Source organism: Lampris incognitus, chromosome 4 (genome assembly GCF_029633865.1).
Source record: "Lampris incognitus isolate fLamInc1 chromosome 4, fLamInc1.hap2, whole genome shotgun sequence".
NCBI lineage: Eukaryota > Metazoa > Chordata > Actinopteri > Lampriformes > Lampridae > Lampris > Lampris incognitus.
This window is the reverse complement of record NC_079214.1, coordinates 17,200,381-17,223,714: the sequence shown is the minus strand read 5'-3', so window position 1 is coordinate 17,223,714 and position 23,334 is coordinate 17,200,381. Positions and strand designations below refer to the sequence as shown.

At 44.2% G+C, this 23,334-nt stretch overlaps 1 protein-coding gene across 1 annotated transcript; it reads left to right on the top strand.

Annotated features, from left to right (window-relative positions):
• The first annotated feature begins 4,554 nt into the window (after nucleotides 1-4,554).
• On the top strand, nucleotides 4,555-16,657 carry chrna5 (cholinergic receptor, nicotinic, alpha 5). Its single transcript, XM_056278183.1, has 7 exons — nucleotides 4,555-4,645; nucleotides 11,498-11,649; nucleotides 12,026-12,070; nucleotides 12,852-12,961; nucleotides 14,722-14,899; nucleotides 15,598-16,317; nucleotides 16,499-16,657. Exons 3-7 carry the CDS (start codon nucleotides 12,044-12,046, stop codon nucleotides 16,655-16,657), a joined length of 1,194 nt encoding a protein of 397 aa, XP_056134158.1. The 5' UTR covers nucleotides 4,555-4,645; nucleotides 11,498-11,649; nucleotides 12,026-12,043.
• The last annotated feature ends 6,677 nt before the right edge of the window (nucleotides 16,658-23,334 follow it).

Genomic DNA, 23,334 nt, shown 5'->3' with positions numbered 1-23,334 from the left:
TCATCGGCAGTCACTCGAGGTTGAGTATGATTGTCCTCCTTCTAGGTCCTTGTGGGTAATCTTGCAGGAGGACACCTGCACGTGACAGCTTTTTATGTGGAGAGGCTGATGTGCCTGCAGCTACCACATGGTCCTTGGCAGGGGGTGGCCAGAGTCCAATGGCATGGAGAACCAAGACAATTGGGGACCACCCCCTTTTGCAGCCTTCAACTGACTTCACTGGCATTGGCATTCAGTGATGGCTGGTGGTGATACTGGGTGGGTGGGCCAACAAATATAGTATACCCATCTGTAATTCACACTGCAGCAACAGTTACATGACGACACTATATACCTTGTTATATCAAGTGCTCTACAACACTATAGAGAAGTATAAGAATGGCCTGATGCCAAAAATCTCTCTCTCTCTCTCCCTCTCTCTCTTTCTCACACACACACACACACACACACACACACACACCATTTGACCATTTTTCTCTGTACACATTAGCACCCGCCATTTCTAACAAGAACAACATATGCAAGAGTGATGGGGTGATATGCTACATGATAGAACAGAATGCAGACTCATGTAGCCTACAATGTCAGAAAAGGGCTCACCTAAGGATGCGCAACAAAACGTGTCCCAACTGAAACGCCTGCCAATAAATACTGCAACTGTTTTTATCACAACTGTTTTGCAACACATTGTGTCAAACATGTCCCGAATAAAACAATTTGGTAAGAACAGCAAAAATAACGGTCATTATAGAAGAGAGACAAGCAATATGTAGACAGGAAAGCCAAACGTGTCTGGCGGTCTTCTAAGAGGTCTACAGACTTGGGCCTACCTTATTTGAAGAGAAGCTCACATCGACGACCTTTCTGGGACGCAAACAGGTTCATCACCAGGTCACTGAAGTCCGGTGATTTTTGGATGAAGTCCGGCTCAATAGACAGCACAGCCAGGGCGTTCAGCCTATCCTGTCCCACAGTACTTCGGAGGTATGACTTGATCCTCTTAAGTGACCTCTCTGACTCTGCAGATGTCATGGGGGTTGTGATGACTGTTAATCTCAGTGTTGCAGAAAAAGTGCTGTGAAGGTTGTTCTCAGATTGTTCCCTGAGCACAATACCGCACTGGCTTACACACGCCGCATCGGTTGTCTCAGCCAATGTTTGTCCATAAACAGCTAACTTACAATCAAGCAACTCATTTTGGCTCGTCTGTGCCGTGTACTTGGCAACCTGTGTGTGTTTGACAGGTGATCGGCTAGCTGGCTATCCGAAAAAGAGAGCTGGTCAACGAGGTCCAGAAACACAAGTCGGGGATTCGTCGGACCCCCGCAGAGCTAGCTCACGTGCCCCACAACATTTAATACGGTCCACAATCCGCGATAATGATTGGCTGTTTTCTTTACCAGCTCGTTGTGTCTCTGTATAGAAATGCGGTGGCCCTCATCCAGTTGACCGGCGGTGTTAGCTTTACCCAGCATCGATAGCTTTACGCTAGCTCCAGGGTGACTTGTGCCGCATTCATGTTTCCTGATTTTGTCGGATAAATGTTTCAAATCCACAATTCCTGCTGGGTCCGAGCCGGGTCTCCCCCAAAAACCAAGCGTGGGGAACAGAAAAGTGAATTCTTAGCTACACTTGCCGTTAGCCGGTCCTTTCGTTGAAACCAAGTAACACAAAACTTACGATTTTGTTGTTTGTCCTTTCGTGTTATTTGAACATCGTTTGGGCGATGTGTCCCCAGCCTCTTCACTTCCGATTTTTCCTCCAAAGACATTGAAGAAGATGGACGTTGAAGTAAATAATCCACCTCGTTCATGCTAATGCCAGCGGCCGCCATGGACACCGTCACTCACTTTTCTCCCCTCCCACTCTCACACAAGCAGCGCGTCACTGTATGTCCTGTCAGTGCTGTCATTGGTCAAAAGTCAGTAGGCCAAATGATCAGCAAATCAAGGTGGCGTGTCAAGACGCCTGTCACTCACGTAACACGTAGATTCATGGAATCTGATGCAATTGTGTTTGGGCTGTAAAAAAATAGCCCATTTAGATGTATTTTGTGTTTTTCTTGTGACTATTTGTTGCTGCTCTTAGGTTCCACCAACATTTTAGATAATTGTTCTAAGGTTTTTTAACAATAACTTTCTCATCTTTATTGTAAAAGACAGGGAGGGCTTAGCCCTGTTAGTCCATTTATACCAGCCGTCCCTGATGTCTTCCACCAGTTCCACCATTGAGGTCTCTGTTGGATCGCGCTTCGTCTGGAACCCCCCCCCCCCCCCCGACCAATCCGCCTTGGGTGACCCTACCAGGAGCCAAGCTCCGGCGGCATAGCTCTTGGGATCATTAGTACAAGCAAGAGTCTCCCCCATGACAAGGTGGCACAGCTTATCCTGGAGCCTATTCCAGCAGTCATTGGGCGGCAGGCGGGGAGACACCCTGGACAGGTTGCCAGGCCATCACACACACTAAGAAAAACAAGTACCAGTGTGTACCTAAGTGGGTACAACTGCTTGCCGCTGGGGCAGTACTTTTCTGAAGTACAATAATGTACCCATGTAAAGACACTTCATTAGGTACCTTTTTTACCTATGGAAAGATACATATCTGATCCTTCAAAGTACAATATTGTACCTCTGTTGCTGTAATGTACCTATGAGCACAGAAGTGTACCTCTTTTGTACCTCAATTTCTGAGAGTGTATGTGTGTGTGTGTGTGTGTGTGTGTGTGTTTATTTATTTATCTGTTTATTTGTTTGTTTATTTTATTTATTTATATATATATGTTTGTGTTTATTTTTTTCCGCCCCTCATTTGTTGAGCACTGGGGTGGGAAATATATATATATATATATATATATATATATATATATATATATATATATATATATATATATATATACACCACTGAGACTTAACACTCCAGTCTATACCTCCCTCTCCGGTTGAGTCCCTGCTTCTCTCACCCCACCCCACCCCACCCCTCCATAAAACCTCTGGCAAGCCACCCACAACTCACAATTTTATAATGCTACCGCTATCTGTTCAGCACAAAATGCTCGAGAGTCAAACAAAGAAGGTTACTGGTGATGAGATTCAAACATCAATGAAACCGAAGAGACCCAAGTATGCATCTCAGACGTTGGTGGACTAAACCAAGGCTTAAATGCAAGTGAATATTGGACTTGGGTTTGTTACATTTGAGCCATTTTAGGTGGAAGTAGCTTCTTGGAAGCAGGTGGAATAGCTTCTTGAAAGAGCGGTGATAAGGAGTGAGGGTCGGGAACTGTGAGAGTTTGTTTTGGAATCTGCTAGTGGAGGGCAGACAGCTATTTGCCCGCTACTGGTCAAAAATTACCTAATGTAGCTTTAATGATATATTTTGCTAAATTTGGGTAGGAGTTATTAATTCAAGCAAAGGTATGCTATGTTGAACAATCCTATTAGCTTTCAAATTGTCATGATAAATGTCCCTAACTAGCGTTCAGGCAAATCCCTGAGGAATTTGGTCATTTTTTTTCTATACAGTTGCTGTGTGTGTGTGTGTGTGTGTGTGTGTGTGTGTGTGTGTGTGTGTGTGTGTGTGTGTGTGTTCTCTCTCCCCTCACTCGCTCACACTTAAACACACAACCACACAAATAAGGCAGTGCTTTACCTGACTGTGAATAACATAGAGTTGGTTACAACATCCGTGAAAGTGCATGAATATGAGGTAGAATTTCTGATGCTGGGCTGCTGATGCTGTTCCAAGGCTACAGAGAAGCAGTCTACCTAGCTGCTCACAGGGGAGAATCCCTGCTGGTGATTAGTGATCACACTCCTCCAGGAGACTGCCGAGAGAAAGGGGGGCTGGGGTAGCTTTCTGAAGTAGAAGCAGGAGGAGGAGAATGTGCTGCTTGCTGCACATTAGGAAGCAGCAGGGACTGAAAACGGCATCTGTACGAGGCAAGGGGAAGGACCTGCACGGAAAGAAGGAGCGCTAGAGCAGCACTGTTGTTGTTATCAAGATCCGACCAGCACCACCCAGGATTGTGTGGGAACGGCAGAGCCACAGAAAAGGTGAATGCATGTGTATACAGAATGAATGTGCTTCTATGTGATACATTAATATGATGGTGCACCCCTGATTTATCAGGTTAGCAAGGTGAGGAAGGTGTCTATTTGCACAGAATTTTGTTGTAAGTGGTCAAAGTCTAAGTGTGCATTCAAATGCTTGGTTATGTCTGCATGTGTGGGTTTTTACAGCACCTCCTCTTCCAGGATTCCTAGAATGCTGTAGTACATTAGGCTGTACAACACTGAATATCAAAACAAAAGCTATTTTACTTTTCAATTTTTCTGAATCCATATGTTTAGCAAAGAAAAAGGGATGGAGGTGAGGTGGTGGGGGGGGGGTCAGAGGAGAATTCAACACCCAACCTAGGCCACATTAGTGTCATGCACCACTCACTGGTCGATACATCATCCAACATACAAGGACACGGCTATCTTTCTTTAGGTTCCAACAATGTGACGCCTGAAGGACCGGCGGTGGGGATCTGACACTACCTCTGATATCATGCTGAGATCAGGAGGGGCAGCTACCTCTCCCATCCTGCTGCTGGCACTGCTGCCGCTCTTTTTGTGCAGTTGCCACCTGTGTCACTCACTGCGTAAGTTCCCCTACTTACTCCTGTGTCAAAAAAAGCCACAGTGTAAAATGTAAAACAGACCACTGAGTGCGCGAGGGATGATGTCAAACTCAGAGATAAGCTGAACAGCGTCAGATGAGATAAGAGAAGGTCGAAGAGGAAAGATGCAGAATCTAGAGGTAGACAAGAGGGCTTGCCAAATGAGTGTCTGATATGCAAACAAACAATTAGTGTCAGTTTGGTCGTCTAATCAAATCTATTTTTCCTGTGCTGCTAGTTGTTTTGAAAGTGGGCAGTTTTCCATATTAGCGCAATTAATTTCCCCACTGTTTGTGCTGTGGGTTTGTGTGAAAGCAATAATAATGGCGCTCACTGTATTACCACCTAGCTAAAATATTCAGCCAACGAAGAAGGGCCATGGACCTTTATTAATATGGTCTACGTCAAAGGATCCTCCTAAATAGAAAAAAAAGAATAAAAAAAATCCAAAACATAATATGAAATGTTATTGCATTAATTAAGAGACAAAACTGGGACTCATCCGATGTATATTAAAGAGATGGTTGGAGGGTTTAAGTTTCATGTGTCGAACACAAGGTGTGATAATATACTGTTTATGATGCTCCTCTGCATCTTCTGCCCTAAGCTTTTGTTGTAAATGAATATGTTGTTGTTTTCCTTGTTGCCTGCTACAGCTGAATAAGGTTATCTGCTTGTCTGGTTAAAAAAAAAAAGTTTGAAATAAATCAAAAGATTATGAACCACAAGTAACTGAGGAATGTTCACATAATGTGGAGCCACTTGTCAGTCAGAAAAGCATCCCCCAAGCTTCGCCTCTTGATAGAATCATGAAGAAAGTGTTGCTTGTAGTTTTGGGAAAGACGTGTTCTTGCTGACTAATCGGTTCAGATTTGCTAATACGCAGAATCAGGTGAACATATCTCTTATTTCTTATGCCGTCCCCCTTCATTTATAACCCATTAGAGAGAATGGGTTTAAGTGGTAGTGTCAGCGAGGTTATCAAGTTGGCACTGACAAATATTTCACTGGCTCGGGACCTCGCCATGTGACTTCTGGTGTCCTGTGAATAATTTCCTCTAAAAACACTGATTTGGAAATGTGCTCATCTGCATGATAACCTGTCTCTACAGCCTCAACAGTTCTACACGTGGGCTGACACACAGTTTACAACATACCACCCATTAATTTCTAGCCTCTACTTTCTCTAGCTTTCCCTTTGGAAAGACTTGTTCAGGTTGAAAAATAAGACTAAACTGTTACCAGCCACATGAATAAGAAATGCAACGAGCTGTATTAGGATGTATTTGCCCTTAATGGGTACCTCTGAAATTAAAACTCTTGCTCAACTCTTCTCAATAGGTCATTTTCCCTTGAGAAATAGGTCTGTTACTGTCTAGCAGTTGGTCCCGACGGCATCCAACACAGTCCGCTAATCAGATATTACACTGTTGAACTTCATGATTGAGCAATCAGAATTGAGTAAGCTACTAAAAGGGGACACATTAAAATTCATGGACTGTTACGGTCTGTGTACGTTCACGAACTGCCTGAACTTCCACAGGCCTGGTTACTGACTGTGGCACTGACCTGGTGAGTGAGTGAGTGATTCGTGCAGCCCAAGACTTGAAGCTCCGGGCTGGGAGAACGAGTGCTGAGTTAAACAAGAGTCAAAGTGGTTGCTTTTCTCAAAGGGCTAGATGAATACAATAATGACCCTGATACATTTCCACAAATACAGTTAATATAAGAGTTGCGCAACACATTGTCCTGCCTCATCTTCGCAGATGGAGATGAGGAACTGTCACTCCCAACTCGGTTAAAAGAGTCGTTCGTGGCTGAGAGGATTTCCAAAGGATGAGGATTTTTCTACGGGCAATTAAAGAGGCAAAGGCAATAACATTAGATTTGGATAGCCGTTGTAGTGATTTCGTCTGGGGTCAAAGATTGCTATGTGAGGGGATGGACAGATTTTCAACTTCAAAATTTCTGAAATCATGTTAAGAAATGAATGCCAGAAGCCAGTTGGTTTGGGACATGACCAGAACATACGTATGAGCCAAATCGCAAGGGGCTAGGGAACATCTTTCACAATTTTCATCCACTTTGCTCGGGTAAAGTTTGGCGAGCTTAGCCTTGCTTTAATAGGGCCTATGAACTACTTTGAACTGTATGAGACTGAGCCTAGCACAACTAGCAGAGAAGTTGACAGCTTCCAGAGCCTTTTTCCAGAAAACATCTGAAATAGTGGTCCGCAGTTCTTTTTTCCAGCAGCTCTACTCTTATTAATGGCCGTAAGGTCATAGAAATAGGAGACATGGCCCTTGGATAAGGTTCCCATCTTGAGTAATAAGTCTATGCAACTAGGAAGGGGGATTTGAGGGAGGAGGGTTGAGTTTTACCTAAAAAAAAATTCTACTTAAACTGAAAAAAAATAAAGTTTACAATGAGAGGCTCCTCTGATAGGTTTTATTCTCACTGGAAGCCATTGATTGAATATGTTGATCGCCTCCCTCCTGGTGAGGTGGCGCCATAGAAATCGGGCTTGGGCCAGCCTGGGGTGAACGAATACCTTGCGGCTTGCCCACCACATACACAGCCAGCAGTTACCCAACGTCATTAAGCCCAAAAAGACCATTAAAATGGATCAGATGCTAGTACAGTAGTTATTCTTTTATTTATTTACTCACCTCTTTATTTATTCGTTTCTTTTACTTATCTATTTTTTTTCTTTTGTTTCCGTTTTCATGTTTATATTTAACCTACTGTAATGTGGTTTAATTCTGTTCTGAGAAGGGGCCTGCGGGCTGGGGTAGGAGTAGATAGAGGGGAGCAGGATGTAGGATGTGGGTAAATGGGGATTTGGGGATGTTAAAATGTTAAAACATACCATAGAATCTTTCAACGGTAATTGTTCAATTCGATTTGTTTTTCTTGGGGGGGGAAATTGATAATAATTTTTTTTTAAAAAGAGTCGTTCGTTTTGAACGATTCGTTCACAACTCGCACATCACCACTCTGCTTGGTCCAACCACCGCTGAATGAAGTAAAACGCGTCTGTTCCCATGCGCAGTTTGAGATTATTTGGTTTTTTTCCACAGGACGTGTCATACTTTTAAAAAATGCAAATACAAAAACCTTTCATGTTAGCTGAATCATTATTGTTTTACCATAATTGGTGATAGATAGTGACGAAACGGACGTTTGTTTATATAAAAGTTGAACATTACCAGTTTAAATTTTCACGCGTTGGCACTGAAGCATTCTTGAGAAGGATATTTGACTCCTCTGTTCCTGGGGTGCCACAGTAAGAGGCTAACCCCACACGCGAATCAGAAGGGGGATTCTTCCCCCTTAATATATTAATAATATCCGATGTAGTTAGTGTAAACGGTTATTTTTTTGCCCGGTGTCTTATTAGTAGTTTACAGTCGTCACCCTCTCCCGGAAGCGCGCCCTCGCGCTTTGTTATTCCCGCGCTCCGAAGAGACTTCTGAGGATCTGCACACTTCCGGATCCCACCGCTGCCACCAATGTAACCGATTATTTTCTTGCCCGGTGCGGGATTCGATACGGGGCGTACTGCACCACAAGGCGACATCACTAACCGCTCGGCTAAAGGGTCAGACCCGTTAGCTAGGGGCTAACGTGTCGTATTAGTAGTTTACATTAGTGTTCTCTTCTTAATGTTGCTTGTTTTTAATCAAATGTTGAGAAAAAATATTTCATAGTAGGGCATCTGCACAGTTCCGGGTATATCTGGAGAAAACGGTGTGGGCCTCTGCACACTGAGCGCTCCACACGAAAAACCTGCAGCTAGCATGTGGAAAGAAGGGGTCACCTGGCTCCACATTGTATCGGAGGATGCTCGTGTAAGTCTTTGCCCTCCCAAACTACTGTTGTGCAATGCTGGGACTCAGGAGAGCAGGAAATTGGACATACCAAATTGTGGAAGAAAACAGAGGGAAATAAATAAATACTATCTCAGCTATATGCTTTAACAAAAACTATACCCCACATATATAGACTTTAATTAATCTGCTATTTTCCCTGAGGCTAGCTTCAGCAACTCTCCAGGAGACTCTGCAGCAGGCATGATGCTGGTGAGAGTAGGGGAGAGGTTGCAGAGATGATGAATCTGCTAATCACACTGTTATTGATTGGGGATGTTGCAGCCTCGTCTCTATTGATCTGTAGCTTGAGAGGGTGACACCGTAGCGTTAGTGGTCCAAGATAGCTGAGGTTGATTTACAATCACATTCCCTCCCATGATATGAGCTCAGAACCATCTGGGGAATGATTTAAAGAGGAAGCTGTAAAAAAAAAATTGTGTGCCATTCAACCAAATAATCAATATTTCCCTCTCTCCAACTCTGCCTCTGAAAAACAATGCAGCTATTTGCCTCTTCTGATGCAGGCTGTGGGGAAATAGGCCAATGTTGATATCAGAAAGACCTTCACATTTAAGACTGATAAATGAGGGTGCCTTTAGTCAAGGCACCATTAAACTGGCCCTCAGGAAAAACCTAAACACTTCTGTTTCAACACCTGAACATTCTTGAAAAGCTTTTCTGACAATTACACCGACTAGCCAAAACATTAAAACCACTGACGGGGTAAGTGAATAACATTCATTATCTCATTACAATGGTATCTGTCAAGGGGTGGGATATATTAGGCAGCAAGTGAACAGTCAGTTCTTGAAGTTGATGTGTTGAACGCAGGAAAAATGGGCACGTGTAAGGATCTGAGTGACTTCGACAAGGGCCAAATTGTGATGGCCAGATGACTGGGTCAGAGCATCTCCAAAACGACAGGACTTGTGGGGTGTTCTTGGTATGCAGACGTCAGTACCTACCAAAAGTGGTCCAAGGAAGGACAACTGGTGAACCGACAACAGGGTGCTGGGCGTCCAAGGCTCGCTGATGCGTGTGGGGAGCGAAGGCTAGCCTGTCTGGTCTGATCCCACAGAAGAGCTACTGTAGCTCAAATTGCAGAAAAAAGTTAATGCTGGCTATGATAGACAGGTGCCAAGTGCATCGCACCCTGCTGCGTATGGGGCTGCATATCCACAAATCGGTCAGAGTGCCCACGATGACCCCTGTCCACCACCAAAAGCGTCTACAACAGGCATGTGAGTGTCTGAACTGGACCATGGAGCAACGGAAGAAGGTGGCCTAGTCTGATGAATCACGTTTTCTTTTACATCATGTGGACGGCCATGTGTGTGCATTGTTTCCTAGGGAAGAGATGGCACCAGGATGCACTATGGGAAGAAGGCAAGCCGGCAGAGGCAGTGTGATGCTCTGGGAAATGTTCTGCTGGGAAACATTGTATCCTGGCATTCATGTGGATGTTACTCTGACACATACCACCTACCTAAACCTTGTTGCAGACCAAGTACATCCCTTCATGGCAAAGGTACCCCCTGATGGCAGTGGCTTCTTTCAGCAGGATAATGCGCCCTGCCACACTTCAAAAAATTGTTCAGGAATTGTTTGAGGAACATGACAAAGAGTTCAAGGTGTTTCCTTGGCCTCCAAATTCCCCAGACCTCAATCCGATTGAGCATCTGTGAGATGTGCTGGAAAAACAAGTCCGATCCATGGAGGCCCCACCTCACAACTTACAGGACTTAACGGATCTGCTGCGATCGTCTTGGTGCCAGATACCAGAGGACACCTTCAGAGGTCTTGTGGAGTCCATGCCTCGATGGGTCAGAACTGTTTTGGCAGCACAAGGGGGACCTACATAATATTAGGCAGGTTGTTTTAATGTTTTGGCTGATCAGTGTATTTTATCTGTACAAAATGTGAGCAGGACTAATGCTTTGCCTGAAATAGGCTGTATCTGCACTACGTGTGAATAGTAAAAACACCAGACTATAAAAACCCAGACTAAATACCTTGCAGCAAGGAGAGAGTGCCATTTGAGAACATTAGGAATGGTCCCACAGAATCTTTTACTGTCTATTCTGGTACGGCGAAGAGATTTCAGAGTACAGAGCTTTCATAGAAAAAACACAAAAATTTGAAATACCAGGATACAAGCTTTTCACATGTACTTTTTTTATACCAGTTCAAATGGTTGTATTTTCAGACTACATGAGGATTGTAGGGCGTGTTGGAATAATTTTAGTGAGTTCTGTTAAATATGAGTAGAGAAAAAGCACCACAAACTGAACTCAAATCAAAGGAATTCACGTTTCCAACCAGGATTGTTATGGAAACCCTTTGAGCTAGATTTGTTCAGCACAAACAAGCGACTGGCAGCAAAAGAAAATAGAATAAGTTCAAGATGTTGGCCTTCATCAGCTTTGGATGAAGTCAGTGAAGTCATCAAATTGGATAAAATCATGCCAACTCAACAATGATTACAAATTCAAATTTATTGCAATTCTGTTTTTGAGAATAAGTCATTCAGTTGCTGAGGAAACTACACCACCTGCCATCTCTGTAGTGGTGCAAACTGTGAAAATATTGCTGATATTTATCTGGCAGAGCTGGATAGCAGCAAGGTGACCAATATAATTATTTCAAAATGGATTTCTGGCTTACCTCCACACAATGGGAGACCATCAATTCTATCATAGCCTGCATGTGCTGAGGTCAAAACATAAGAATTTTTTCAACTCTGGTGTGACCAGTCTAGAGCCGAAAGCCATTGACATGTTTGGTGTGCTTCTTGTCAGGCAAGAGATTGATGCAGCTATTAGTAAGACTCTGCAAGCCAGTGACAGTGAATCATAGATGCCAGGTGTTCTGTGCTGAACTAGTTCAATTACCTTTTGCAAATTCAATAGGAAAGCTTAATCTTTTTTTCTGTTCAACCACTCTTGATTTTTACACCTTTTAGGCATTCCCAAACTTTCAGCTTATGCAAAGACAGAGGACAGGCTGTTCAAGTACCTCTTTAGAAACTACCAGAAATGGGTGCGACCAGTAGAACACCTCAATGGGACAGTGGGGGTGAAATTTGGACTGGCCATCTCCCAACTAGTAGATGTGGTAAGTTTGTAAAGACTCAGACTATCCAAAGATAATGTTGTATGGAGCTTCACTGCATACATGACTTCTATTTGTGGTGATATTTTTGCATGCTTGCTTCTTTTGGAGGTTAGTGTGATCTGAGGCTTAGGTAAGCTTGGCTTGAGTCCTGAACATTGTCACTTCAAATTCCCAGACAAGCCAGGAAAATGTATGTAATGTTCTCCCCTGCTTCAAAACTAATGTTGAGCATGCTTGAGCAAAGCGCTCACTGCATACATGTAAAGCAGGGTGGTGCTAAAAGAAACCCAGTGTGCTCAAAGCCTTGCCCAGATTAACACAACAAAAAATTATTTTGCTTTGTTGCTTCTTAAAACGTCTTGTTTCTTCAACCTAGGATGAGAAAAAACAGCTTATGACAACCAATGTGTGGATGAAACAGGCAAGTAGAACTGCTTCATACTGTTAAACCTAGATAGATTTAGAGAATAAACACATCCCTCATACAGTGAATCAGAAATTTAGAAGGACAGCCAGTTAGCCCTCACTACCTAGTCCCTTTTAATCTCTTCTGGTGGCATTTTGCTGATGGTTCCCACCTCAATTACTCTCTTGGGCCTGATTCTCTGCCCTGTGCCCACGCATCTGCCTCCAGCTTCTGCTTGCCTCACCTCCCTGTCAGCTTTATTTATAGTCTTGCTGCAAGTGAATTATCTCCACAGGCCAAATGCTGCAAAACAGGTCAGCTGCTCCCTACCATGATGAGAAATTATATCATGCAAATGAGGAGATGGAAGGACAGGGGCTGCAATAGGACATCCATCTATCAAAACTGGTCCATTATAGAAAAGGTTAAAGGAGGAATTTTTTTTTCTTTCACCTTTTCGTTCAACCTCCACCATCGTGTTCACCATGTTAAAATACAAATGGTGCCCAATTTTGTTTTTAATAGCAAAAATTACATTTTTAATAGGTTCACAAGTTTATTTTAAGTACTGTAAGGCTCTGTACTATGGACTTTTACACAGTAGCCTAACAACGGAGTAAAATTGACAAGCACGCCAGTCCAGAATCAGGTTTGCATCCTTTAATTGGAAAATGAAAATGGTTCTTCCCGATATGGAGATATGGTTCCCCTGACACACAGTTGGAAATCATTACATCAGGTAAATTAGATGCCAGAGGCAATATGTATGACGTCTTTCCCATTGTTTCCTATGCAGGAGTGGGTTGATATGAAACTGAGATGGAACCCTGATGACTATTTAGGCATCACAGCTATTCGAGTCCCCTCTGACACCATCTGGATCCCTGACATTGTGCTGTATGATAAGTATGTGTGTTGATGTATGAGAATTGACCCATTATGGATGGCTTGCATTTTCGCTATCTATAATAAAATCAAACAAAGCTCATAAAAGAGGCTATGATCTTACAGAGATTTGGGGCACATCAAAAAGTCTTGAATGCATTTCTGTTATGGGTGTGTGATCTGGGTCATGGGGGGGGGTCCCCCTGATTGGTGTTTTAGTTCACCTGCGCCCGTGTGCCTGAGTGACCCTGATTACCCGGCTTCACTAACCTCCCCTTTCTCCGATTGGCTGTCCAGTTCCTGCCCTGTCCTGCGCCCAATCTCCCTCCCCTTTCTCCAATTGACTGTACGGTCCTGTGCACAATCTCCCTGATTGGCCTCCCCTGGGTATCTATGCCCCTTGGTTGCTCGAGTTCTTGGTCGGTTCGTCTCACACACTCACAGAGATACTCGGAGACTCTTGGTCGCCAGATCGCCACGTCATTTTGTGAGCTTTCCTGCTGTCTGTACCTGCTGTTTGTGTTATCAAGGCTTTGTTTCAAGCCCAGCCGGTCCCTGCTGTCTGCATTTGGGTCCTCTCCTGCTCTTGCCGTGACAGAGGACCCCCCCAGGGACGGATTCCAGACATCCCAAACAAGCAGCCCATGAGCACCAAGTAGGACGGACGGAGGGGTTCAGGGGGAGGATGAATGGGGCCAGGGATCTCAGGTGGATGGTCTGAGGGCTGGAACCGATCTGGAGGGCGACCAGGATGCAGGACCAAGGGACAGAGCAGCTCTGGCGGGCAGGCAGATGGATGAACCGAAGGCCAGCGACACCGACAGGACTGCCACGGCGTGACGGCCGCTCGGGGAACAGACTTCAGAGACGGTGGAAGGGCCACCGCTCGGGGAGCAAGCTTCAGAGGCAGCGGGGCGGCCAACGGCACAGGAACAGACAGACCATTCTGGGGCTTGGGGACGCTGTCGTGCAGGACTTGGGAGGAACCGGATTCAGTTGGAATTTCCACCTGGAGAGAGCCACTTCTTGGGCTACGTTAGGGTCCTGTTTCCAGAGTACGGTGAGAAGCTCAAAGAAGCCTGACTCTTCATGGAGGGAAGTGTCCCTCGACACACCAAAATCCTCACATGTATACGGCAGGTCTGCTGGGTCTATATTTGGTCGGTTCGTTCTGTCACGGCAGGAGACGACCCAGATGCAGACAACAAGGACAGGCTGGGCTTGAAACAAAGCTTTAATAACACAAACACTTACAAACGGCAGGTACAGACAACGGGAAAGCTCACAAAAATGATGTGGTGATCTGGCGACCAAGAGTCTCCGAGTATCTCTGTGAGTGTGTGAGACGAACCGACCAAGAGCTCAAGCAACCAAGTGGCATATATATATATATATATATATATATATATATATATATATATATATATATATATATATATATATATATATACCCAGGGAGGCCAATCAGGGAGATTGTGCGCAAGGACCTGTACAGCCAATTGGAGAAAGGGGAGGTGAGTGAAGCCGGGCAATCAGGGTCACTCAGGCACATGGGCGCAAGTGAACTAAAACACCAATCAGGGGATGGGAGCCCCCCCCCCATAACCCAGATCACACACCCAACAATTTATTCGGTATTGTGAAGATACAGGAAACTTATTCTTCAGCTTTTTATTTATTTATTTATTTTGTTTAATTTGTATATTTGTTTTATTTGCTTGCAGTGTTATGATCTTGTTCTGTTTATTAGAAAATATATACGTATATATTTCCTCCAACAGTTCAGATGGCCGTTTTGAGGGTACTGTCACCAAGGCTGTTGTCAAGTATGATGGTACTATATCATGGACAACACCTGCCAATTACAAGTCGGCCTGCACCATCGATGTCACCTTTTTTCCTTTTGACCTCCAGAACTGCTCCATGAAGTTTGGTTCCTGGACCTATGATGGCTCACAGGTTAAGTATAATATGCAATAAATTTGAGAATGATTTGAGTTCCAAATAAAATATTGATCATGTAAATCCAAATAAACTCTTATCCCAATTTTACCTATTAAATCTACTTCAGTCTTGAATACAATAACGAAGGTGAATGGGAGATTTTTAAGTGTTGAGACTATTGAGATTACATGTTGTCGTAGAAGGTGGACCACTGCGGAGATGGACTGAACTTGTTGTAAAACAAAGTTATTTGGGTGTCTGGGTAGGGTGGCGGTCTGTTCCGTTGCCTACCAACACAGGGATCCCGGTTCGAATCCCTGATTGGTCGGGCGTCCCCACAGACACAACTGGCCGTGTCTGCGGGTGGGAAGACGGATGTGGGTATGTGTCCTGGTCGCTGCAATAGCACCTCCTTTGGTCGGTCAGGGTGCCTGTTTGGGAGGGGGGGGCGGCGTGATCCTCCCACGCGCTACGTCCCCCTGGCGAAACTCTTCACTGTCAGGTGAAAAGAAGTGGCTGGTGACTCCACATGTATCAGAGGAGGCATGTGGTAGTCTGCAGCCCTCCCTGGATCGACAGAGGAGGTGGAGCAGCGACCGGGAAAGCTTGGAAGAGTGGGGTAATTGGCCGGATACAATTGGGGGCGAAGGGGGGGGGGTGTTACTCATCTATTTGACCCAAACATAATCTATTGACATGTCTTTCTTTCACAGGTAGACATCCTTCTGGAGGATTTCCATGTGGACAAGCGGGACTATTTTGATAATGGTGAATGGGAGATAGTGAAGGCTACAGGCTGCCGTGGTCTGAGGACGGATGGCAGCTCCTTCTATCCCACCATAACTTACTCCTTCATCATCCGCAGGTTACCGCTCTTTTACACCCTTTTCCTCATCATCCCCTGCATTGGGCTGTCCCTCCTCACTGTCCTTGTGTTCTACCTGCCCTCCAATGGCGGGGAAAAGATCTCCCTCTGCACCTCAGTTCTTGTGTCGCTCACCGTTTTCCTCCTGGTTATTGAGGAGATCATACCCTCCTCCTCAAAGGTCATCCCACTCATCGGGGAGTATCTGGTCTTCACTATGATCTTCGTCACACTCTCCATCGTCATCACCGTCTTCGCCATCAACATCCATCACCGCTCTTCTTCAACACACCACGGCATGGCGCCTTGGGTGAGAAGGATTTTCTTGCACCAACTGCCTAAGCTTCTGTGCATGCGCAGTCACGTGGACCGATATGCCTCAGCTGGGATGAACAGGCCAGGGCAAGCAGGGCAAGGGGAAGTAGGAGGATTGTTAGGGTTGCAAATCACAAAGGGACCAGTTCCAAAGTCATCGCCTCTCTTCTATTCACAACACGGCCTGCAGGCAGCTTTGGACTCTATCCGCTACATTACAATGCATGTAGTCAAAGAGAATGAGGTCAGAGAGGTAAGAACCTTTCAATTCGTTGTTCTAAATAGATTTACTTACTAAATCAAGCAGTAACACAAGATAAATAAGGTTGTACATATCTGCTTAGTTAATTATAAGCCACTGATAACAGTATGAAATCGCAAATGTCACTTTCAGTGCTGGAGAGTGGAAAGTGACATGTTGTATTTTTGTACAGGTGGTGCAAGACTGGAAGTTTGTTGCCCAGGTTCTGGACCGCGTGTTCCTCTGGGCATTCCTCCTGGTTTCAATACTGGGCTCTGCTCTACTCTTTATCCCCGTCATTTATAAGTGGGCCAACATTATTGTACCAAACCATATTGGAAGTGACATCTAAAAGCTTCAGATTACTAAACCCCAACTGGAGCCAATAAACCATTGAGGTTTCACTATGGATCACATTTGAGGTATTGATAGGGTTTTAAAGGCATTATGACCTACCACTGGTACTGTATCTCTGATTATGGCATTCTTTTAAGTACGGCTACATTGAAGTTCAAGACGCTGGATTTTGGCCCTTTTATTCAGCTATCACACAAAAAAATAAATAAATAGGAAACTTGGACTATGCCACTCAATTTAAACATTGAATGAGAGTATTTAGATTATCAAGGTGGAAAGTTCTGCTGGGGGCGGCACGGTGGCACAGTGGTTAGTGCTGTTGCCTCACAGGAAGATGGTCCTGGGTTCAATTTCCAGCCGGCCGGCCAGGGTCCTTTCTGTGTGGAGTTTGCATGTTCTCCCCGTGGCACCGGTCTCCTCCCAAAGTCCAGAGACATGTAAGTTAGGTGAACCGGAGACACTAAATTGCCCCTGGGTGTGAATGTGGGATAGGCTCCAGCACTCTGCGACCCTAATTAGGATAAGCGGCTTGGAAAATGAACGAATGTTCTGCTCATAAGAACGCTATAATCAAGGGTTTCCTGTGCCTTTTTCACATCTCACAAATTAATGAATTTCAATACATTCAAATCGTGGTTACTTTGACTGGTGTTAACTTAGCAAGGGCATACAGGAAATAGCCAACGTTGAGTATAACAGATAAAAGTGGTAAGAACTATACGCCTAAAATAAAAGCTCCCACAGAGCCTTTTAAGATATGCAAATGAACCGCAGGTTACTGGCGAATGATTTTAAACTGCTGCTTAAGTGCCAGAATGCCTCATATTGCATATTTACATTATTTAGGTGGGCTTTGAAATATTTGCAATGAAACTTTACTTCTCTACACAAGCGTTCAGAGTCTGCATACTTCAATGTCATTTTACAGATAATGCCATTAACTTGACAATTCATGGTTACAATGTAATTTTTCATGCATTGCCTCCTTTTCTATTCCTTGTCTATTGTATCTGGCAAGACGAAGGTCATGCCTTTGATCACAGAGTATACTATGGAGAGAGTTTCCGGCAAAAGTTTTAGAACTACACAAAAGACAAAAGACAGAGCAACACTCTGAACGCTTTTGTCAACCTTCAGAACATCCTCTGATGTAAGGTCTCCTACAGTGGCCCAGTGGTTAGCACTGTTGCCCCACAGCAAGAAGGTCCTGGGTTCGAACCCCAGGCCCTCCCGGGTCCTTTCTGTGTGGAGTTTGCATGTTCTCCCTGTGTCTGCGTGGGTTTCCTCCGGGTGCTCCAGTTTTCTCCCACCATCAAAAAGACATGCATGTTAGGGTTGATACTCCTGTCTGTGCCCCTGAGCAAGGCGATGGAAAGAAGAACTGGAGCTGGTCCCCGGGCGCTGCAGCTGCCCACTGCTTCTATACAATAGGATGGGCTAAATGCAGGGAACAGATTTGTTGTAAAGAAACTACAATGACAAAGTGGGTTAAGGCATATTTGTGTGTAGCCACAGTAACAACAGAGAGATATCATATCTTATTTTATTCAGAGTCCCACCATGAGAGGGAGAAACTGCCACCCCAGTTTAGCATATTGTCAATCCTCTCGACCCCAAACTCGGAGATAAGTACATAACCAATACCAATATGCTCTAACTGATATCCTAAAAAATATTTTTGGTTTGCCGGTATACTGATAACTGCCCGGTGGGACAGCCTCAGTGTTGACAGAGCAGTAATGTGAACAGCTCCTACATGTTTACTGTTGACTTTGCAAATATGATTGTATCACTTGGAAACTAGAATAGGGCTAGTCTTTTCTGGGGTTTATAATGTTTGCTTCAACGGCTTTGCAACATGTACCCCCTCTTTAATCCAAAATAACAGCATTTAGCTCATTTGAATGTTGAGAATGTTTGTTTATTTATCTTTTTGAGTTTTTGTGCAGCTCATATAGTTGCATCCATAGGGAACATGATGTGTATACAAAGGATTTTGGGTTTTCTTAGTTTGACATGATTTGTATCGCAAGTACTGTAAAACTGTGATTTATAAGTACGGATACTGTAGATCTTTTTTTATTATTATTATTATTTGCCCATTATGGAAAAATAAAAACATTAACTAAAAGTTGCCTGCCAATAGTCATAGTATGATTCAACACACAGTTAATAATGTTAAGAAATACTTTTTTTGCTATTTTTTTTGGTGTTTCTTTTTTTTAAAATTTGATTTGAATTGATTCTGATGTGACGTACCAGAATCATAACTATAAATAGCCCTATTAAATCCAATTCTAAAACTCAGGTAACTGGTGAAAAGAGGTGCGAATGGGTGTATTAAATTCCCCTTGCAGAAGCCAAGCAGCAGCATTTTGAATTAACTGGAGACGGTAAATTGTCTTCTGGCTGAGCCCTGAATACAGAAAATTATAATAGCCCAAACCTGATGAAAGAAAAGTATGGAAGACTGTGGCTGATCTGTGCATGTTAATGACTTTACGTATTTTGGCTATGACCCTAAGTTGGAGGAAGCATGATTACACGACCTTGGTCACCTGGCTATCAAAGGAAAGATTAAGTCCAAAGACAACGCCCAAATTGCAGGCACTGTCTTTGATATTAGTGAACAGACAACCAAGGTTAAAGTGAGGAAAACTGGTAGAGCAAGGAGGGGCCGAATAGAAGGATCTTTAATTTGGATTCATGGAGCTGTAGGAAGTTCTGGGACAGCCAGTGCTTAAATTCTGGAAGACTGGACATGATACGCTTTGAGATGTGTGATTGGCCAGGTTTCAGTAGGACATATAGCTGAGTATCACCTGCATAACTGTGGAACTGGAGATTGTTTCTGCATGATATGGGACCCAAGGGGCATCATGTAAAGAAAGAGAGAAAAAAATAACAGACCTGGAACTGACCCCATGGCCAATGGAACACGACCACTAGAGGGCGTAGGTTTTCACTTTCCCAAATTATGTTGTCTGTACAACAACAACAAATAATAATAATAATAATAATAATAATAATAATAATGCATTGTATTTATATAGCACTTTTCGTCATACTCAAAGACGTTTTACATAAACTAGAATAAACTTAAAAGCAATACACCAAAAACCTGCAACACAACATTAATCAAACATGAAAGCAAGTCTGAAGAGGCGAGTCCTGATTAATGACTTGAATGTGGGCAGACCGCAGCAGTCTCTGGTGTGCTTGGCGAGGGAGTTCCGAGAGGAGGGGGCAGCAGGTCGAGTACTCGGTTCCTTAGTCTGCTTTAGATTGGGGGGGGGTAAGAGAGCGGGGGGGGCACGAGAAGGCAATGGAGAAAAGGTGTGTCTTGAGACGGAAGAATGGGAGGGATTCTGACTCGCTATTGATTTGGGGGAGTGAGTTCCAGAGCCTGGGAGCTGCCCTGGAGAAGGCTCGGTCACCAAAGCCGGAGGTTGGACCTGGGAGTGGAGAGGAGGGATGCTGAGGTGGATCTGAGGGACCGAGAGTGTTGGTAGCGGGAGAGGAGGTCGGTAAGGTATGGGGGAGCCAGTTGGTGAAGGGCTTTGTAAGTGAGAACCAGGATTTTGTAATTGATCCGGTGGAAGATGGGTGGGGGTCCTTTAGGGCTGGGGTGACGTGGTGCCAGGATTCGGTGAAGGTTAAAAGTCGGGCAGATGCGTTCTGGACCAGTTGGAGTCTCTTGATAGAGCTAGCACTGACGCCATGGAGGAGTGAGCTGCGGTAATCAAGGCGGGAGGAGATGGAGGCATGGCTCAGTGTCTCGGCAGCAGGGCGTGAGAGAGAGGGTCTTACTTTCGCAATATTGCGAAGGTGGTAGAAGGAGGGTTTGACAATTTGGCAGATATGGGGCTCAAGGGAAAAGGTGGGATTGTGGCGATACACAATTGAGCGTGGATTCACCAGGGGGCTGCTGCTCCTTTAAGGCAGCCGTTCAGAGTGCTGACGTAGGCACTGCTTAGAGTTTCCGGGGTGGAGCCATGTTTGCAGCAGCCTAGCGGTTGGTTAGCTGGTTGCCAGGAGAGATTGTGCTGTATCGGTGTCGTTTCATGTGGCGAGTAAACGGAATTGACTCGACTCGATCTCTCCGTCTCCTCATTCCTGCACTCCCACAGGATCAAGGATCACAAATAATAAACAAATAAGCAAATCGGCCCCTGATTGGTTTGCAATAAAGATGTTAAGTTCACTGCTTGTATTTTTTGGGTGTTTTTTTTTCTTTTTTTAGATAGTTCACTATTGAGGCGAATTCGGGGGGCTATTCACGTACGTTACACTATTTGTAACGTGCACGGATAAGAAGACACGCTGGCCGCTGGACCGCGCGTCTGACACTTTAGTCGAGCGGTTAGCGATGTCTCCTGCGGTGCGGGCGATACGGGTTCGCTTCCCGGTCGCGGCAATTCCTGTGGTTGCGTTGTCCCCCCGAATTCGCCACAATATTTTACTTAAGGCTGACCTTGTGGAGGGGTCGAGTGTTTTGAAATTGACCCCCTAAATGGGCCATTCTACTGAATTAGTGCAAACTGCTGTCCCCAACCCGCAAAAAAAAAAAAATTTAAAAAGCATGCAAATCTTAGATCACAGAACGTCGATTCGGTTCATCTGGACGATGAATCGGTTCATCTGGATACAAACTCGTCCAGATGAACCGATTCAACTTTCTTTGATTTTCTTACCTGGGTTATTGAGCATGCATAAAGACAAACTTCAGACGTTTACTAAAATCCTTCTATTGTCTGTTGAAACCCAAAACAATATTTGAGGAAGCAGTAAGCTTAAGAGATATAAAATCATCATTCATAGGTTACTTTCAATTATGAGGTGGCTGTCCCGAACCCTAACGCCTAAATTTCATCTTGTGAAAATGATACTGAACTAATTTTTTTGCATATTTTTCCACCGTTGCTTTTAAAAAGCAAGGCAGCGTTCATCAGTACTTCTTTGCCTTCCCTTGGAGGGTTTCTGGGGCGTTACAGCGGCATTCCTCCGCTTGGCTGCAGGTCTCAACCCTCCTTCCTTCTCCTCTTCCTCTGCAGTTCTCTTGTGCACTTGCACGGGCTTTGTCTTTATGCGTGCGCAATAATCCAGGGGAGAAAATCAAAGAAGGTTGAATCAGTTCATCTGGACACGTTTATTGAGAGACACGTTTCACCACTCATCCAAGTGACCTCTTCAGTCTCAGCTGACTGCAGGTATCCCCACCCTTGTAAACAATGCAGTTGCATAACGACCGAAAACAACGATCCCTTTCAAATGCAAATGTGCGTGACCCCAAGTTTCGATGGCCATGTGTACTATTCACAGAGGATTTGGGAATTAGCTCTTACCCCCCCTCTCCTCCTCTCTCTCTTTCGGTTCAGGGATGGTCGTTTCCTCTTGACAGGGATGACCTCTGACTCCCCGTTCAAACCAGCGTTCCCCCCTATCAAGGATGTGCACGTCCTCATCCCTGAAGGAGTGGCCACTGGCCTGTAGGTGGGCGTAGACTGCGGAGTCCTGGCCTGACGCGTCAGCTCCTCTGTGCTGTGCCATCCTCTTCAGCAGCACGTGTTTGGTTTCCCCGATGTACAAGTCACGGCAGTCCTCCCGGCACTTAACAGCGTACACTATGTTAGTACACTATTATAGCCCCATTTCCTCTGCGGGCTTAACCTAGTGCTTGAACTCGGCCTATCCGAGAGCTTGAGCCCTGCCGTGAGCACTTTTAATTGCCCAGTTTGTGCCGGGGGACCCGGTCCTTGGGGTGGACCAGCTTCTGGCGCGGCGGTGTTTTGGGGCTTGAAAGCAACTGAGACGCGGCTTTTGTATCGTTGTTTACGGTCGTTATGCAGCTGTATTGTTTATAAGGGTGGGGACACCTGCAGTCAGCTGAGACAGAAGAGGTCACTTAGATGAGTGGTGAAACGTTTCTCTCAATAAACGTTGTGTCCAGATGAACTGATTCAACTGTCTGTGGTTTTGTTGCCTGGATTATTGAGCACGTATCAAGACCCACTGTGATGCGATCATGGCGTTTGGGTCAAAGTACATTAAAACTAATGAATCCTTAACTTTGAAATCAGTATGGTCAACTTTATGCCCTGAACAAAGACATTTTGGGTAACACTTTATTTTACGGGGGTCGGAAATTACCTAGTAATAGGGTGGTAATTATCACGTAATTTCTTAGAAATAAGGTTGACATTTACTAACCCTAACCCAAATTACAAGGTAATTTCAACCTTATTTCTAAGAAATTACGTGATAATTGTCACCTTATTACTAGGAGACAACCTAAAATAAAGTGCAACCAAAATTTGGATTCAAAATAAAATGAATCTCATAAATTACACTTGATATTTTGTTGAATGTGTAGTTGTTATTTGTTTAACTGTGAAAACTTTTTTAAAATGGCAAAAAATATATGTACAAGGTAGATGTAGAGAAACTTGCTCTTATTATATATTATTGTGTTTCGTTAGTGACAAAATTCTGGGAGAGGAAAAATATTCCAAAACTGGCTGAAAATACAATATAAGAATTAACTACTATCATCAGAAATGTGTACCGTGGATATTATACAATTTGTATACATAAAAAGTTTGGAGAAAAAACATTTATTACAAGATGTTTTCAACTCTGACTTTGAACCAATTCTGTAAAATGGTCCATATA

Coding starts and splice junctions, on each gene's coding strand:
- chrna5 (XM_056278183.1), top strand. CDS start 12,044: ATGACAACCAATGTGTGGATGAAACAG. Junction 12,071..12,851: donor CCAATGTGTGGATGAAACAG/GCAAGTAGAACT, acceptor TTTCCTATGCAG/GAGTGGGTTGATATGAAACT. Junction 12,962..14,721: donor GACATTGTGCTGTATGATAA/GTATGTGTGTTG, acceptor TTCCTCCAACAG/TTCAGATGGCCGTTTTGAGG.